Below are 18,089 nucleotides of genomic sequence, written 5' to 3'. Positions count from 1 at the left end.
ACAAGATAATGGACAGTGTTCATTTAATATTTCCTGAGCACAGAATACATTGTAGGCATCACACTAGGCACATGGCCTGTGCCTGGCAGATCATTCTAGTGGAGAAGACACATTAATCAGATAATCATACACATACATGTAAAAAAAAAACAAAAAAACTAAAAATGGCTATGGAAGGAGAGATCCAGCAGGCTCTATGGAAAAATGAGGCCTGGGGACACTCCCCTGAGGACCATCCAGTGAAGTAAGAGGAGATACTGGTGAATAGAAGAGGGGACAGGGTAGGCTACAGTTTAACTGCATCTTTGGCTGGGGATTCAGTCAAATACACTGACAAAGAGAAGGGAGAGAGGCAAGGATAACTGGAGACAGTCAAAAGTTCCAGGGGCCTGGGAAGAAAGATTCTGAGAGTGGTCACACCTGTGACAGCCTTCATTTCACCTGATCACTATTACATGAAACTCACTGAAATCCACCTCCACTCCAGGGACCAAACTTTCTTCATTTATTTATTTGTTCATGCATCCTCCCACTCCACAGTGAGGTGGGCACCGTACTAGCAGATGCCAGGAGAAGAAACTCAGAGAGACCCACTGGCCTGAGGAGCTTATAAATCAATAGAAATGCTGTTCCTGGCATTTTTCTGCTGTTGTTTTGATCCCCTGCTTACCAAGGAAGGCAAAAAGGATGAAAAAGTAACTATGCTAATCAGAATACAGGACCAGTAAAACTCTAAAAAGAAATCAGAGCCTATGAGCACCCAGATCTCTGCTGGAAACATGGGAGGGAGGACGACTGACAAAATGTCTAGGTGGGCAGGAGAATCGCTGAGCCTTCCTCCTTCCAGAGTTCAGATATTCGCTGCAATCATCACACACTTCAGTGGAACAGACTCTGGATTTGCTGTGTATGTATAAATAAAGATAATACGTGCCACACAGAATATTTACAGAGTTCCATCATTTATGAAACAGAGATTCCATTTAAGACTGTTCTCACAGAAAGCAGTTGAAGAGCAGTCATTTGAAAGGGGAAGAGGCTAGTGGACCTGTGACTCTAAGGAACCTTCCTGCAGTGGCCACAGCTGGGGGAGGGGTTTTGTCCACCCTTTGGCTCTGTCTCCATCCTGGGCATCTGCTCAAGGATCACCCTCTCGTGGTTCTGACCCCTCTGACCTTGGCCCTTGGGGGACTTCTTGACTTGCTTGTTGTCATTCCAGATTCATATATCATGCCTCTTCCTGGAGAAACCTGAGAATTCCTCAGACTGGTAGCTTCAGATGCTCCAAGAGCAAATCAGTTAGTGCTTTGAATTCACATGTTAACAAACAAGTTATTTAGCATCACTCCAAAAGAGTAACACAAATTACCTCTAACTATGGATGGACTATGGATGGATGGTTGTTGTTTAGTGGCTAAATCATGTCCAATTCTTTTGAGACCCCATGCACTATAGCCTGTCAGGCTCCTCTGTCCATGGGATTTTCCAGGCAAGAATACTGGAGTGGGTTGCCATTTCCTTCTCCAGGGGATCTTCCTGACCCAGGGATTGAACCCACATCTCCTGCACTGGCAGGCAGATTCTTTTTTCACCCCTGAGCCACCGGGGAAGCCCTGGGACTATGGATAGCATATTTTCATTTTGCATTTGTGCATTTCTAAATTTCCTTCAATAATTACAGATTACATTGGTAAAAACGAAAAAACATTTCTTAAAATGAGGGTTGCATGTAAAGTGATGCTTCTTCACCTTAAGTGAAAAACAAGCTCCACTTCCTCTCTCCTGCATCCTGCCCTATCCCTTCTCCCTTTGAGCAGGGCTTCCCCTCTGTTTCATCTGCTCTTCTTCCCTCATCCACTTACTGTCTAATCCAAGCAGCTGCCCTCTTGGCCTGTCCCTACCTCCTCCTGCACTTACCCACTTTAAACAAGGCAGGAAGCCAGGGGTATGGTTTTCTGCCTTTCTAAAGCAAATAGCTTAAAAGAGAAGCTGGTGTTGATAAGGAGAAACTCTCTTGTTGCACATTAGATAAGTGGTATCAAAATAAATAAAATCATATTCACATTTATCAAGCCACTCACAGAAGTGGCACCCAGGGGATTTCAAAGAATCCTTCAAAGCCTTGCCTCCCAAGCCCACATGAGAGCCCTGTGAGGTAGGTCTGTTTCCATTCCCTTCTTTGTGCAGAGCCTGGAAGGATCTGGCATGGGGAACATGTAGTCAAGTCCAAAGTGAGGCCTCCAGCCAGTCCTTCCCTTAAGATGCTTGGATGGCCACTGTGATGGGCAGAACTGCCCGAGTGACAAGCAGCAGAATTGACAGGTTGGAACAAACGAGGCCCCAGGACACAGCCTAACACGGTGCTGGGCCGTCGGGAACCTAGCTATTTCTGATTTGCCCTACTTAGAGAATCCCTTCCCAGGACTGTTTCATAATCCAAGGTTGTTTGACATTTTGCAGTGTGACATCCATAGGACATTACTGTAAAAGAAAAAAAAAAAAACAACAACCCTGGTTATTCCATACTTTTTGTGCCTTGAGGAAAAGATGAAGTGAAGCTGTAAAAAGCCTGCAGTTGTAGCATTCTTGATGTTACTGGTACTCAGGTGTTCTGACAACAATTACATTTGCAGCTTTGGGCAAAGAATAGGTTGGAAGACTGTTTCAACATTTTCCATCAGTACAAGATCATACCGACACAACTGGGGCCTATAAAAACAAAATGAAATATCCCTGTCAATGCAATGATAAAAATACCCTATTCTAGTAGAGTAAATTGTACAATCTCTTTCAGATATACAATTACTTAGCAATTATTTTTAACGTTCTAGGAAAATGCTTGCAGTAAATAAGCAAAGCCATAGAAACAACAGTAAGTAAACTAACACAACTTTGTAAAGCAACTATATGTCAATAAAAATTAAAAATAAGAAATCATGGTGTTAAATTTTATTTACCACATAATTTCAACTAGATTAAAAAAAATAGAAAATTTTAAAAATTAAGCAAAAATTTTAACACTGGTTGCCTCTGAATAATGACATTATGATATTCTTCTTCTTAACACTTTTTGTACTTTTCAGATTTATAAAATGAATATGTATTCCTTTGATAACCAGGAAAGAAGTATTAAAAGGTCCCAGTTTGGGGTTCCCTGGTGGTCCAGTGGTTAAGAATCCACCTGCCAATGCAGGGGACACAGGTTCGATGTCTGGTCCAGGAAGATCACACATGCTGTGTGAGCAATTAAGCCCATGGGCCTACAGCCCATGCTCCACAACAAGAGAAGCCACCACAATGAGAAGCCTAAGCATCACAACTGGAGAAAGCCCCTGTGCAACAATGAAGTCCCAACATAGCCAAAAATACATAAATAAAAATCTTTTTTAAAAAAAGTTCCAGTTTCAAGATATAATGACTATCCTTGGGGAGTAGCAGGGGGTGAGACTTGTATTATTAAATGTTTTAAAGTATCCTAAACATTTCAGGAAAAAGGAATTTATAAATGTAAAGCAATAACTGCTCACATCATTTTCTGTCTCTTCGTCCACAGGTTGACTACCAGGACTATATGCTAGTGTGGCATTACTCACAAAACATACATACCATCACAGCTTTGTTCTTTCTCCCCCCTTGTCTTTGCCCCTCTCTCTGTACACACAAATACACCCTTTATTTTTTCTGAACCGACTGAGAATGGGTTGTTTACCCCTTTAACACTTCAGCGTGTATTTCCTAAGAACAAAGACCTCCTCCGTGCAGTTATCAAATTTAATGTCGATATGTACTTCTATCCTGTATCAATGCAATAAAATATTTCAAATTTTCTATACCTTTTTTAATGCTGGGCTGTGTTTTATCAGTTTGCCAAATTATATGAGGCTTTCTTTTCTACAACAGAGTATCAGCTGGCAAAAAACATGGGTGGAGTACTAGGGAAGAATTGTTTAAACATATAACAACATTATTTCTTTGGATTATTGGCCCATTTATCTTTAAGTGCATACCAGTAAATTCTTCTTGGATTACTGGGCAACTTTTCTTTTAATATTTATTTTTAATTTATTTTTATTTATTTGGCTGCTCTGTGTCTTCATTGCAGCATGTAGGATCTAATTTGCTGACCAGGGATGAAACCCGGCCCCCTCAAGCCCCCACTGTGAGAGTGGACCTCAGCTATGGACCACTAGGGAAGTCCCTAGGAAGCTTATTTAATCAAATCTAGTTTTGGAAAACCCCTCACTTTTTTCATTGTGATTACTGAAATCCTGTTGAAACAACAGACCAAGCAGATTGGACAGGAGTCAGTTATCTATGGAAAACAAGAGTCGGTCAGACCCTGTCTCAGCTTACCTCTCTGGATGGCCAAGTGACCTTAACTTCATTCGGAGAATCCTGAGCTTGTACCTTGGGCCAATTACAGATCCTGTAGAGAACACCAAGGAAATGGCTGCCACTTTATCCAGATCTTGATTGAATCTTGCAAGCAGGCTCACTTGGTGGTACTTCTGAAATGTTGCAGGTTCACTGGAAGGAGAAAGAATATATTTTTAAGTGAATCTAAATTACCAATGAAAAAAACCCATTTAAAGCCTACAGATCACTCATTAGCAGGTAGCCATTTGACCCCATAGCCTGCACTAGCTGACTTTCCTGAGCAACGTCCGTTGGATTCCAAAGGATCAGCATAAGTGAAGCTGCTGACCCCAGGACTGATGAAATGCTGTGACACTGGAAAGGTGTGTGCTGCCTACCTGCTGTAGGCCAGACAGCCTCCTTGTCTCTTGACACATATCTCCAGTCCCCTGCAAAATTCTGCAAGGTATTACTGTCTTTATTTTACAGACAAGGAAACAGATGTTCTCAGAGCTTAAGCTCACCCAGGTCACAGGGCTTATCTATAACAGTGCAGGAAGAAAAACTCGGTTCTGGCTGAGTTCAAAATTATGGTTTCTCCATTGAATTTCATTGTTAGGTGCATAGCTATATTTTTTAGCCAAACTACATACTAAGTTAGAAGTTGTGCTTAAGCATATATTTTTTCAGTTCTGCCTCTCAAGGGTAACCTCAAATTAAAATAGCTACATCATAGGTTTCAATAATTTTTTCTAAGTGTGTGGAGATGTTTCCTACAATTGGAATCCCAAATTGAGCCTAAGGTGTGTCCAAAGGAGTTTTAGCTGGGTACCGTCCCTCTGAGGAGCTGGGAGAGGAGGCTATGGAGAAACGATTGCTCCAGAAACGAATCCTTAGTTTGGATATGGAGGTGAGGAGGTGTTCATCACCCCAGCCTCACTGCCAGTCTTGTGGAAAGCAGAAGTGCTACACATAGAAATAATCTAAAAGGTTGCCAAGATTTTGGTTTTTAAACACCATCTCCACAAAAAAGGAACCAGGGCTCCCTGGAGAAATGGTTGATTTCAGGGCTAGGGCAGGGAAAGCACGAAGTGATCCTAGAATGATATGTATGTCAAAAAGTAAGAAATACTCAAAGAATGATAGAGCTGTGCAAAAGAATATGGAATCACTTCAAACCCATTAGGATGGCTACTGTAGGAAAAAAACAAAATAAGTGTTGATGCAAGTATGGAAAAATTGGAACCCTTGTACGTATTGGTGGGAATGTAAAATAGTATAGCCACTATGACAAACAGTATGAAGGCTCCTCAAAAAATTTAAAGTAAAACTACCACATGATCCAACAATTCTACTTCTAGGTGTATACTGAAAAGGATTGAAAGCAAGGTCTCAAACAGATATTTGCACACCCATGTTCATAGCAGCATTATTATAATAGGTAAAATGTGGAAGCAACTCAAATGTCCATCAATGGATGAACAGATTTTTAAAATGTGATTTGTACATACAATGGAATATTATTCAGATTTACAAAGAAAAGAAATCCTCTCACATGCTACACCATGAATGAGCCTTGAGGACATTATGCTAAATGTAGTAAACCAGTCACAAAAAAATAAATATCGTTTGAGTCCACTTATATGATGTATCTAAAGTAGCCAAAGTCATAGAAACACAAAGTAGAATGGTGGTTGCCAGAGAATAGGGGAAAGGATAAATAGATGTTATTTAATGGGTATAGGGTTCAGTTTTGCTGCTACTGCTGTTTAGTCACTAAGTCATGTCTGACTCTTTGGGACCCCATGGACTGTAACCCACTAGGCTCCTCTGTCCATGGGATTCTCCAGGAAAGAATACTGGAGTAGGTTGCCATTTCTTTCTCCAAGGGATCTTCCTGACCCAGGGATCGAACCCTCATCTCCTTTCTTTACCACTGAGCCACCTGGAAAGCCCTAAGTCTCCCCTAATAAAATAAAAATCCAGGAATCCATATTGATATAACCAAGAAATGAATAAGTAAGTGAGAAGAGAGTGCCTTTCTGAAACATTGAATTAGAAAAATCACCATATGGCAGCCATCAGAGTAATAATTCAACCATGGAACATTAAAACTAGTGGGTAAAAGTTAGGAGGAGTAATGGACAATTTACATGGTCTCAAAGTACCCAGCCACAAATACAGTGGAGAAACTTGGCAGAAATCACCTTAATCAACTGATGCGCATTAATGAAACAAACCAAAATTGTGAGCCTCCTAACAGGATGCACTGAGACAGACATGACATCACCTTTGTGGTGTCCTTGCCAAAGATGCATGACCTGAATCTAATCATGAGGAAACATCAGGGAAAGCCAAACTGAAGACATGCTAAAAATAATCGACCTGTAATCCTCAAAAGTGTCAAGGTCAAAAGAGTTGAGGAAAAGCAGAAGAACTGTTCCAAAGTGAAAGCTAAAGAAACAGGACTACCAAATGCAGCCAGGGATCCTGAACTGAATCCCTTTGCTACAAAGGATGTTTATTAGAACAATTACTAAAACTAGAATGGGGTCACAGAATCAGTTCAGTTCAGTCACTCAGTCATGTCCAACTCTTTGCAACCCTGTGGACTGCAGCACACCAGGCCTCCCTGTCCATCACCAACTCCAGGAGTTTACTCAAGCTCATGTCCATTGAGTTGTTGATGCCATCCAACCATCTCATCCTCTGTTGTCCCCTTCTCCTCCCACCTCAATCTTTCCCAGCACAAGGTCTTTTCAAATGAGTCAACTCTTCACATCAGGTGGCCAAAGTGTTGGAGTTTCAGCTTCAACATCATTTTCAGTGAACACTCAGGACTGACTTTCTTTAGGAAGGACTGATTGGACTCTCAAGATTCTGCTCCAACACCACAGTTCAAAAGCATCAATTCTTCAGCACTCAGCTTTCTTTATAGTCCAACTCTCACATCCATACATGACAACTGGAAAAACTATAGCCTTGACTAGATGAACCTTTGTTGGCAAAGTAATGTCTCTGCTTTTAAATATGTTGTCTAGGTTGGTCATAACTTTCCTTCCAAGGAGTAAGTGTCTTCTAATTTCACGGCTGCAGTCACCATCTGCAGTGATTTTGGAGCCTCCAAAAATAAAGTCTGCCACTGTTTCCACTGTTTCCCCACCTATTTGCCATGAAGTGATGGGACCGGATGCCAAGATTTTAGTTCTCTGAATGTTGAGCTTTAAGCCAACTTTTTCACTCTCCTCTTTCACTTTCATCAAGAGGCTCTTTAAGTCTTCTTCACTTTCTGCCATAAGGGTGGTGTCATCTGCATGTCTGAGGTTATTGCTATTTCTCCCAGCAATCTTGATTCCAGCTTGTGCTTCATCCAGCCCAGCATTTCTCATGATGTACTCTGCACATAAGTTAAATAAGCATGGTGACAATATACAGCCTTGACATACTCCTTTTCCTATTTGGAACCAGTCTGTTGGTTCCAAACAGGATCAGGATCAGATGGTAGCAATGGATCAATAGTATTCTCTTATTCTGATGGTCAATTGTGGTTATGTAGGAGAGGGTCCTTACTTGTAGAAAACACATACTATGGTACTTTGGGTTGATGAGCCTGCATGTTGGTGACAACTATAGAATGGTTCAGAAAATGAAAAGGCTCATAGTACTACTGAAACTTTTCTATAAACTTTAATTTTTCACAATAAAGAGAAAAAAAAAAAAACAATAGGAAAGGAGTGGATTAACCTAAAAGGGTTATAAACAGTTCAACTCTGGTCCTCTCTTGATCAGAGTCTAGCAAGGGAGAAAGGCATCCTTCCCACTTCTCCAAGGAAGGGCAACTGTGGAACCAGGAAAAAGTAGAGACTCCAGGGGAAGGTGATGCCACGTACAGATGGCAGAATACAGTGGGGGTGCTAGGGAGGCAGGACAGGAAAAAGGAGACCTGGATCTGATCAGGGTTGTCTGTGAGCACAGGTAAGATGCCCTCTTCCACCCAGAGGGATGTCTGGAGATACACAGGGGGCACTAACCAAGGTTGGGTTCATACAAGAATAAATAGAATAAGAGCCAATGAACTATGGGTTCTGGCAGTATGGTGCACTAAATACCCTATAAACAACTCATAAGAGTAAATACAATTACAAACAACAACAACAAAAGTTAAAAACCTTTTAAATTGCATTGAACTAAGAAGAAAGGAAAGAATACTGACAAACTCCCAAAATACATAAAAGCAGAAATCCAAATAGATAAAGGGAATACTGAAATCACCCTCGGTTGTTTTTTTTGGAACTTAGAAAGCTTGAGCTTCGATATTCATGGGCTTGCAGTTCAGTAGGACATGAAACAAAGTCTATGGGCCCCTTAAGGTCAGGAGTTGAATAGGAGACATCTGGGGGGAAGAGTGAACTAAACTTGAATTTGAAATAAACCTTCTACCGCCTCAGGGGACAGAAAATTCCCTGCCTCAAATCTTGACACTATGAGAAGCTAAGATGCAGATTGCTTTTCACGTGGGTCAGCAGTTCCACTTCGAACTACTTGTGGTCCGAGAAACCTCAGGTTTAAAAAAGTAAAGCCGTCCCAGATAGATGCTATCTCCAGGAACTAAACTGACACAAACACAAATCCCTTCTATAGACATCTACTTCTACTCAGATCCTCAAAGAATTCCCGCCCAGAGTAAAATAACTAGAATAATGATAAAGGCATTTGAAAGGGAGCGGGGAAAGGCACGGGTTTCGGGCCTTATGACCGCTAGCTGCAGGCAGAAGGATGCAGGCGGGAGGATGCGCGGGTGCCCTGGGTTCCGCCTGGTCCACACGGCGCCTGTGCAGCAGCTGCAGGCAGGAGGCTCCTCCGCCCGGCCTGGGTGCGAGTGAGGAGGCCCCAAGGAAGGAGGTGAGTAGAAGGCAAGTGAACGCAGGGTTTGGGGACCCCGAAGTGATCTTCCCAGGGGAACGGCGTGCACCAGGCAGAACTGGGGCACCCCCTACTCGGCAGGCAGGGGGCAGGCAGCCCACCTGCCCGTCCCCCCTGCACCAGACCTTGATGGATCCAGAATGCTAACTGCAAAAAGAAACAGGAAAAACTACAAAAGATCAGAATGTTAAAACCTACCAAGATTTCTCAGAATTGTCAAAGAGCACACAAATGCGTGCTTACATGAAGAAAATGTGATGCAAGAAGTAGGCACTCAAGCAACCTTGTAAGGAAGCACTTGCCTTGACTGTCTCAGTCAAGGGTTTCACTGTGGAATTTCAAATTGCCAAGGGATATGGGAAAACATTTAGGCACAGATCCCCAAAATAATGCACCATAAAAGGAAAGAGAGCCAAAGGAAGTCCACTACTGAATGCTCCTATTCTAAGGAAGTGGGGAAAGTGGCCAGGGCAGCCTGACTTCCCACAATGTCCTCAAGAAGAGCCAAAACATCACCCTCATGCTGCAGCATAAGAGTATTTTGCTGTTTCAAACGGAAAATTGTCTTGAGGAGGAAAAGTCTGTTTTCCAGTGCTTTAGGAATCATCACACATTGAAGACTTATGTTCACCTGTCTGAATAACAACCAAGAAAAGCTGCAGAAGCAAAATCTCTTAAGAAAGGAATTTTAAAAAGAGACGTGACAGAACTTCCCTGGTGGTTGGGTGGCTGAGATTCCGCACTCCTAATGCAGGGAACCAGGGTTTGATTTCTGGTCAGGGAACTAGATCCCACGTGTCGCAACTGAGAGTTAGAATGCCACAACTAAAGATCCTGCATGCCACAATGAAAGTCCCACCATGCCACAACTAAGGTTGGGAGTGGCCACATAAATAAATATTTTAAAAAAACTCCAAAGGGATCAAAGACCTAAATGTGAGACATAAAACTATAAAAGCCTTATACCCAGAATATATACAGAACCTTTGCAACTCAAAAATAAACAGCTAATTAGCCTAGTTTAAAATGGGTAAGGCACACAAAAATTTGCACCCAGATATCTTTAACAGCTTTATCTAAAACTACCAAGATGGGGAATTTCCTGGAGGAAAAAACCTGCCAAGATGGAATTCCCTGGGTTCTAGTGGTTGGGACTGTGTGTGCTTTCATTGCTGAGGGTGCAGGTTCAATCCCTGGCTAGGGAACTGAGATCTTGCAAACCTCTCAGTGTGGCCAAAATTTTTTTTTAATTAATTAATTTTTAAAAGCTGCTAAGAAGTCTTTTGTAGGTGAGTGGATAAATAAAATGTGATAAACCAGCTTGTCATTAGTGCTGTTGTTTAGTTGCTAAGTCATGTACGACACTTTGCATTCCATGGACTGTCGCCTGCCAGGCTCCTCTGGCCATGGGATTTCCCAGGAAAGATTACTGGAGTGGGTTGCCATTCCCTTCTCCAGGGGATTCTTTGCAACCCAGGGATAGAAACCAAATCTCCTGCATTGCATGCAAATTCTCTACCACTGAGCCACCAAGGAAGCCCATGATACATCAGACAATAGAAAAAGAAATGAAGGTAAAAGAAAATGAGCAGTCAAGTAATTTTTAAAAAATGGAGGAACTCTAAATGCTTATTAATAAGTGAAAGAAGCTAATCTGAAAATGTTACCTACTGTATGATTCTAACTATTTGACATTCTGGAAAATGCAAAACTATGGAAACAGTAAAAAAAAAAAAAAATTCAGTGGTTGCCAGTGGTTGGGAAAAGGAGGAATGAATAGGCAGAGCACAAATTTTTAGGGCAGTGAAGCTATTCTGTGATCCTACAATGACAGACATATGTCGTCATACATTTGACAAAACTCATAGAATGCACAATGCCAACAATGAACTCTAAAGTAAACTATGGACTTTGGGTAAGAATAACATATCAGTGTAGATTCTTCAGTTGTAACAAATGTACTATGCTGGTGCCAGACTTTGGTTCTGAGGGAGGCTGTCTGTCCCTATGTGGGGGCAAAAAGAATATGGGGAATCACTGTATTTTCTGCAGTTTTGCTGTGTACTTAAAACTGCTCTTAAAAATAAAGTCTATTTAAAAGGAAAAAGGGGCTTCTAGGGAGGCTCCGACAGTAAAGAATCTGCCCGCAGTGTAGGCGACCCAGGTTTGATCCCTGGACTGAGAAGATCCCCTGGAGAAGGGGATGGATAGCCACTCCAGTATTCTTTTTTTTTTTTTTTTTTTAATTAAAGGATAATTGCTTCACAGAATTTTGTTGTTTTCTGTCAAACCTCAACATGAATCAGCCATAGGTATACATACATCCCTCCCTTTTGAGCCTCCCTCCCATCTCCCTCCCCATCCCACCCCTCCAGGTTGATACAGAGCCCCTGTTTGAGTTTCCTGAGACAAACAGAAAACTCCCGATAGCTATCTATTTTACACATGGTGATGTAAGTTTCCATGTTACTCTTTCCATACATCTCACCCTCTCGTCCCCTCTCCCCATGTGCACAAGTCTATTCTCTGCATCTGTTTCTCCTTTGCTGTCCTGTAAATAAGTTCTTCAGTACCGTTCTTCTAGATGCCGTATGTATGTATTAGAATATGATATTTATCTTTCTGACTCACTTCACTCTGTATAATAAGTTCTAGATTCATCCACCTCAACAGAACTGACTCAAATGCATTCCTTTTTATGATTGCCCACTCCAGTATTCTTGCACGCAGAATTCTAAGGACAGAGGAGCCTGGAGGGCTACAGTCCATGGCATTGCAAAGAGTCAGACACAACTGACTAACAAAAGGAAAAATGGGTAAGGAATCTGAACAGACAAAAAGCTATACAAATGGCCCACAAGCACATGAAAGATACTCAACATGATTAATCATTAGGAAATTGCAAATCAAAACCACAATGTGATGTCATGTAATGCCCATGGGAATGGCTGTTAACAAAAGACAGACATGGATGAATGGATAAACCAAATGCGATGTATGCTGCTGCTGCTGCTGCTACTAAGTGCTTCAGTCGTGTCCGACTCTGTGCGACCCCATAGACAGCAGCCCACCAGGCTCCTCTGTCCCCGGGTTCTCCAGGCAAGAATACTGGAGTGGGTTGCCATTTCCTGCTCCAATGCATGAAGGTGTAAAGTGAAAATAAGTCGCTCAGTGGTGTTCGACTCTTCGCAACCCCATGGACTGTAGCCTACCAGGACCCTCTGTCCATGGAATTTTCCAGGCAAGAGTACTGGAGTGGGTTGCCATGTCCTTCTCCAAATGTGATGCAAATATACAATGAAATATTGACAGTGAAAGTGAAAGTCGCTCAGTCGTGTCCGACTCTTTGTGACCCCGTGGACTATACAGTCCATGGAATTCTCCAGGCCAGAAAACTGGAGTGGGTGGTCTTTCCCTTCTGCAGGGGACCTTCCCAACCCAGAAATCGAACCCAGGTCTCCCACACTACAGGCGGATTCTTTACCAGTTGAGCCACAAGAGAAGCCCAAGAATACTGGACTGGATAGCCTATCTCTTCTCCAGTGGATCTTCCTGACCCAGAAATCGAACCAGGGTCTCCTGCACTGCAGGCAGATTCTTTACCAACTGAGCTATCACGGAAGCCCAATGGAATATTATTCAATCTTAAAAGAAAGGACATTCTGTAACATGGACACAAGCTGTAACATGGACAAAACTTGAGGACATAATGCTAGGTGAAAAAAGCCAATCACGAAAGGACAAATACTGTATGATTCAACTCATATGATGTCTCTGTGCTGCATGCTAAGTCGCTTCAGTCAGTCTGACTCTTGGTGACCCCATAGACTGTAGCCCACCAGGCGCCTGTGCATGGGATTCTTCAGGCAAGAACACTGGAGTGGGTTGCCATGCCCTCCTCCAGGGAATCTTCCTGATGCAGGGATCGAACCTGCATATCCTGCACTGGCAGGTGGATTATTTACCACTGAGCCACCAGGAATCCCATAATGTATCTAAAGCAATCAAATTCATCAAAATAGTACAATGATGGTTGCTATTGGAAATGGAAATTTTTATTTAATGGATATAGAGTTTCAGTTTTTCAAGGTGAAAGTTCTGGAGATCTGTTTCACAACAATGTGAACACGCTTAATACGGAACTGTAAACTTAAACATGATTAAGATGGTAAATTTTATGGGTTTCTTAATTATAATTTAAAAGCAAAGTCTTAAAAGATTGACAATAAGAATCTTGGCAACGTGGAGGAAATGGGACTCTCATATATTGCTGGAGGGAGGGGAAATGGTGCATCCTTCTTTGAAAACAATTTGGTATAACTTCTTTGAAAAGTTAAACACAAAGTTCTGTATGAACAAGAGAGTCCACTCCTAGGTATATACCCAAGAAAAATGAAAACCTATGTCCACACAAAAATCCTGTACATACATGTTCATAGCAGCATTATTGATAACAGCCAAAAGCAGAAAGAACCCAAATGTCCATCAACTGGTGAATGGGTAAATAAAATGTGGTATGAGTGAGCAGACTGTGCAGTGGAAGCTTGCTGGGCCAGAGGTCAGTGGATCAAAATAAATTATGGAATATCCATACAACAGAATATTATTCAGCCATAAATAGGAATGAAGTACTGATGAATGCCACAACATAGATGAATCTTAAAAATATCACATAAAGCAAAAAAAAAAAAAAAGCCACATATTGTATGATTCCATTTATATGACATGCCTAGAATAGAAAAATCTATAAAACAGAGAGCAGATTAGTGGTTGGCAGGAGCCGGCCAGGAGGAAGGAATGGGGAATTACTACTGACAAGTATGGGGTTTCTTTTTGAGATGATGAAAATGCTCTGAAATTAGATGGTATTGATGGTTTCATGTTTTGCAAATATACTAAAACCCCCTGAATTACAAACTTTAAAAAGGTGAATTTTATGGTATGTGGATTATATCTGAATTTTTAAGGTTAAAAAAATAAGAAATACATTTGAATCATGTACAGAGGGAGAATCAACAGGCAAGTAATATCCTTGAATGTGACTTCATATGTGCCCACTGTCTGGTAAGACTGAATAAACTCTAGCTGTGTGGTGTGTGTGTGTGTGTGTGTGTGTGTGTGTGTGTGTGTGTCTGTGTGTGTCTGTGTTAAGTCTCTCAGTCTCTTTGCAACCCCATGGACTGGAGACCACCATGCTCCTCTGTCCAGGCAAGAATACTGAAGTGGGTTGCCATGCCCTTCTCCAGGTTATCTCCCCAACCCAGGGACTGAACCCAGGTCTCCTGCATTGCAGGCAGATTCTTTGCCATTTGAGCTATCCAGAAAGCCCCCAAAACTCAAGGTACATACCCTAATATTATTTTCCTTTTCTTAAACTGTAAAAATACTGAATACTAAAATGTTAAAGTTTACCTGGCAAAAGAAAGAAAAGCAGCCATAATCTTACCACAAAATAGAACAATCATTTAACTTTTTTCCCATATATTCTCTAATCGGTGGTGACTTTTTCACAAATATAACTAAAATAGAAATGACTGAACATGACTTTAAAAAGATATTAAGCTCTCTATCTTAATCAAGAAACAAGCCTTCATAAAAGAAAGAAACAAACCTCCAAATTTAGGAATTCCTACTTGGGAGAAATTTACTATATCAAATTCAAATTTCCAAGACATGTAAAGCAAATATGTAACCCAAGTTTTGCTCCTCATAGAACTGCAGTCTCCCTGCTGTTTCTTAGACTCTCCAGATGAGGGCTCTGCCCACCTTTCTCATTGAAGCCTATAAACCTTGAGAAACCTGAGACTGGTTTCTCAAGATGGGGCCCCTAGCAGTTCCCTCTGGGGATCTTGATGCTGAAAAGAGTGTGAAATTGGCCAAATCGCTTGCCCTCTCTGAGCCTTAGTTTTCTCATATATAAAATAGGGATGGTAATACCATCTCACAGGGTTTTAGTGAGAGCTACATTAACCACTGTCTGTAATGTGCTTGGTTCAATAAACAAAGGCTGCTATTATTATGTTCCAAGGATGTGTTTGAAAAAGTCACTTACGAAGAATTCCCTGGTGGTCCAGTGGTTAGGCTTCTGCACTTTCACTGCTGAGGGTTTGAATTCAATCCCTGGTTAAGAAACTAAGACCCCCATAAGCCACACGGTATGGCCAAAAAAACCTCCACACCTTCCCTATTTATCTGCACAGTGAGCCAGCCAATAAGATGATCGCCAGTTTCAGATGACCTTCTACACGGTCCTCTATGAATGAGGCCAAGAGACAATACGAGTGTCCAAAAGATAAAAGAACCCAGGAAACATCTTCTGAGTAAATGAATGAAATGAGTCTCAAATGCTTTTGCTTAAATTAAAAGGTTTGGGGATTTCTCCCCTTTTTTCTTGATTATAGAAGTAACAGAAGAAAAAATTTTTAGTTCTTTTTAAACTATATACATACAACACACAGAAAACTGAAAAGGAAAGAGAAACTTTAGAAAGGACTCACATCCCTTCCACCCAAGGGGCAATCTAACTTATTTTGACATGCTTCTCTTTTCATTATTTTGACATTGTTGTGCTAGTTGTATACTGTATATGATTTTATAAAATATAACTTTATTTTTTCCACTTAGTGCATTATAAGCATTTCATTTAATGTTTCATAAATAACTTACTTGAATAATGTTTTATTATATGGGAATATTTAACAATTTCCCCATCATTGGACTTACAGGATTTTTCCAATTTTCTATTGCAAAATACATTTTCTGAGTGTCAGAAACATACATATATATGTTTGTGTATATATGTATATTATGAGCTCAGAAAAGAATAGAAATGTATGTTTGTGAGTGGGTGCCTTTGGGCATGAGATGGTTGGGATGTGGCAGGGGTTTGGACTCTTATATCACATATTTCCTTACTGCTTTAAATCGTTTACAGTGAGCAGGGATGACTTTTGTGATTAAATGTTTAAGCAAACCTCGGAGAAGGCAATGGCACCCCACTCCAGTACTCTTGCCTGGAAAATTCCATGGGCGGAGGAGCCTGGTAGGCTGCAGTCCATGGGGTCGTGAAGAATCAGACATGACTGAGCGACTTCACTTTCACTTTTCACTTTTATGCATTGGAGAAGGAAATGGCAACCCACTCCAGTGTTCTTGCCTGGAGAATCCCAGGGATGGGTTCGCACAGAGTCGGACACGACTGAAGTGACTTAGCAGCAGCAGTAGTAGCAGAGATTGTCATACTGAGTAAAGTCAGACAGAGAAAGAGAAATCTGGTATGATAAAAAAGAAATGATACAAATGAACTTATTTACAAAACAGATTCACAGACTTAGAGAACAAACTAATGGTCACCAGCGGAGAGGAATGAGAGGAAGGGATGTTAGGGCATTTGGGATCGACATGTAGACACTACTATATTTAAAATGGATAACCAGGGATTCTCTGGTGGTATAATGGATAAGAATCCACCTGCCAATGCAAGGGACACGGGTTCAATCCCTGGTCGGGGAAAATTTAACATGCTGTGGGGCAACTAAGCTCTAAGCCAACATGCCTAGAGCCTGTGCTCCACAGCAAGAGAAGCCACCACAATGAGAAGCTTGCACACCACAGCTAGAGAGTAGCTCCACTCACCTGCGCATAGCAATGAAGACCCAGCACAGACAGCAAATAAATAAAGTTATTTAGAAAATAAAATGGATAACCAACAAGGACCTACTATATAGCACAGAGAACTCTGCTCAGTATTATATAACAACCTAAATGGGGAAAGAATTTGGAGGGAAAAAAAGGGAAGGAAGGAGAAGAGGGAGGAAAGGAGGAAAGGGAGGGAGAAAGAAGTGGGGAAGGAAAGTAGAAGGAAAGAAAATTTCTGCACCAGTTCCATTTGTAAAGAGTCTGAAAGATCAAGAGCCACAAAGCAACATATTCCTTTATATCTTTCACAGGACAAAGTCACATACAGTTCTATGATTAAAAAGTTGATATATTTGGAACTTAACTTCTCCGAACAAAAAAGAAAGTAGCAAGTTGCAAATAATCCTAGCCCAACTTACTGATTGATTTTGGATTCTGTCGTGTTTCCAGCTTTATCTTTCAATTTGATTGTAATGGATCCTCTTCTTATGTTCTTATTCCAGGTTATAATATCCACAAAGTAATGATATACTTCAAAACAGGGAGAAATCATGGTGTGAGAGAAATATTCCCAAATGCTTTCCTGAATGTTCAGTTCCTAAAAACCTGACCTACCTAATAACTAGGTCTCTTTTTTCCCTTCCTCTCTAGTTTTTCTGCAAAGATTCAGGGCAGAATTTTCCAATATTTCTCTCTATTCTCTTTGGTAAAGATGGCCTGAGTGATGGCAGAACTCAATGGTATCCAGTTGCCATGTTCAGGCACCACTCTTGGATCAGTGTTCCCACATTATTGACTGAAGTCTCATGGCCTACTGCCAAGTATGATTGATGCACCACAATTTCTGCCCATTTTAGAATAAACTAAATAGGGGCCATGTGGAGACCCTCAACAGCTGACAAGGCCTTCCTCAGTCTGGGTCATGTCCACTAGCCTACCCAGCCTCCCTCGTCTCTGCCCCAGTCATGCCATACCATCTGCACTGCCATACTCTCTCTTGTGTCTGGGCTTTGTCCCCTTTGCCAATTCATCCTTCAGGTTTTGACTTAATGCACTTCCTCAAGGAGGCCTTCACTGATGATCAGACTAAGTCAGGTCTCTCTCAGAGTTCTTATTATGCTCTGGTATTCTCCCCTCATTAGTCAGCACACTTTACTGTATTTACAAAATAC

The 18,089-nt window shown here is 41.3% G+C and overlaps 1 protein-coding gene across 1 annotated transcript in view; it reads right to left on the bottom strand.

Moving 5' to 3' along the window:
- Window positions 1–945: 945 nt before the first annotated feature.
- The window catches only part of LIPH (lipase H), a 48,837-nt gene continuing 31,693 nt past the window's right edge, over window positions 946–18,089 (bottom strand). Inside the window, exons 8-10 of the mRNA XM_070466281.1 lie at window positions 17,337–17,448; window positions 4,354–4,527; window positions 946–2,709 (exon numbers count right to left, since the gene is read on the bottom strand). Of these exons, the coding sequence (XP_070322382.1) occupies window positions 2,622–2,709; window positions 4,354–4,527; window positions 17,337–17,448 (374 nt within the window). The 3' untranslated portion in view covers window positions 946–2,621. The remainder of the gene's footprint in view (window positions 2,710–4,353; window positions 4,528–17,336; window positions 17,449–18,089) is intronic.

The sequence above is a fragment of the Odocoileus virginianus genome, chromosome 4 (assembly GCF_023699985.2).
Source record: "Odocoileus virginianus isolate 20LAN1187 ecotype Illinois chromosome 4, Ovbor_1.2, whole genome shotgun sequence".
NCBI classification, from domain to species: Eukaryota; Metazoa; Chordata; class Mammalia; order Artiodactyla; family Cervidae; genus Odocoileus; species Odocoileus virginianus.
The sequence above is the reverse complement of the archived record's forward strand: the minus strand, read 5'-3'. Positions and strand labels throughout refer to the sequence as shown.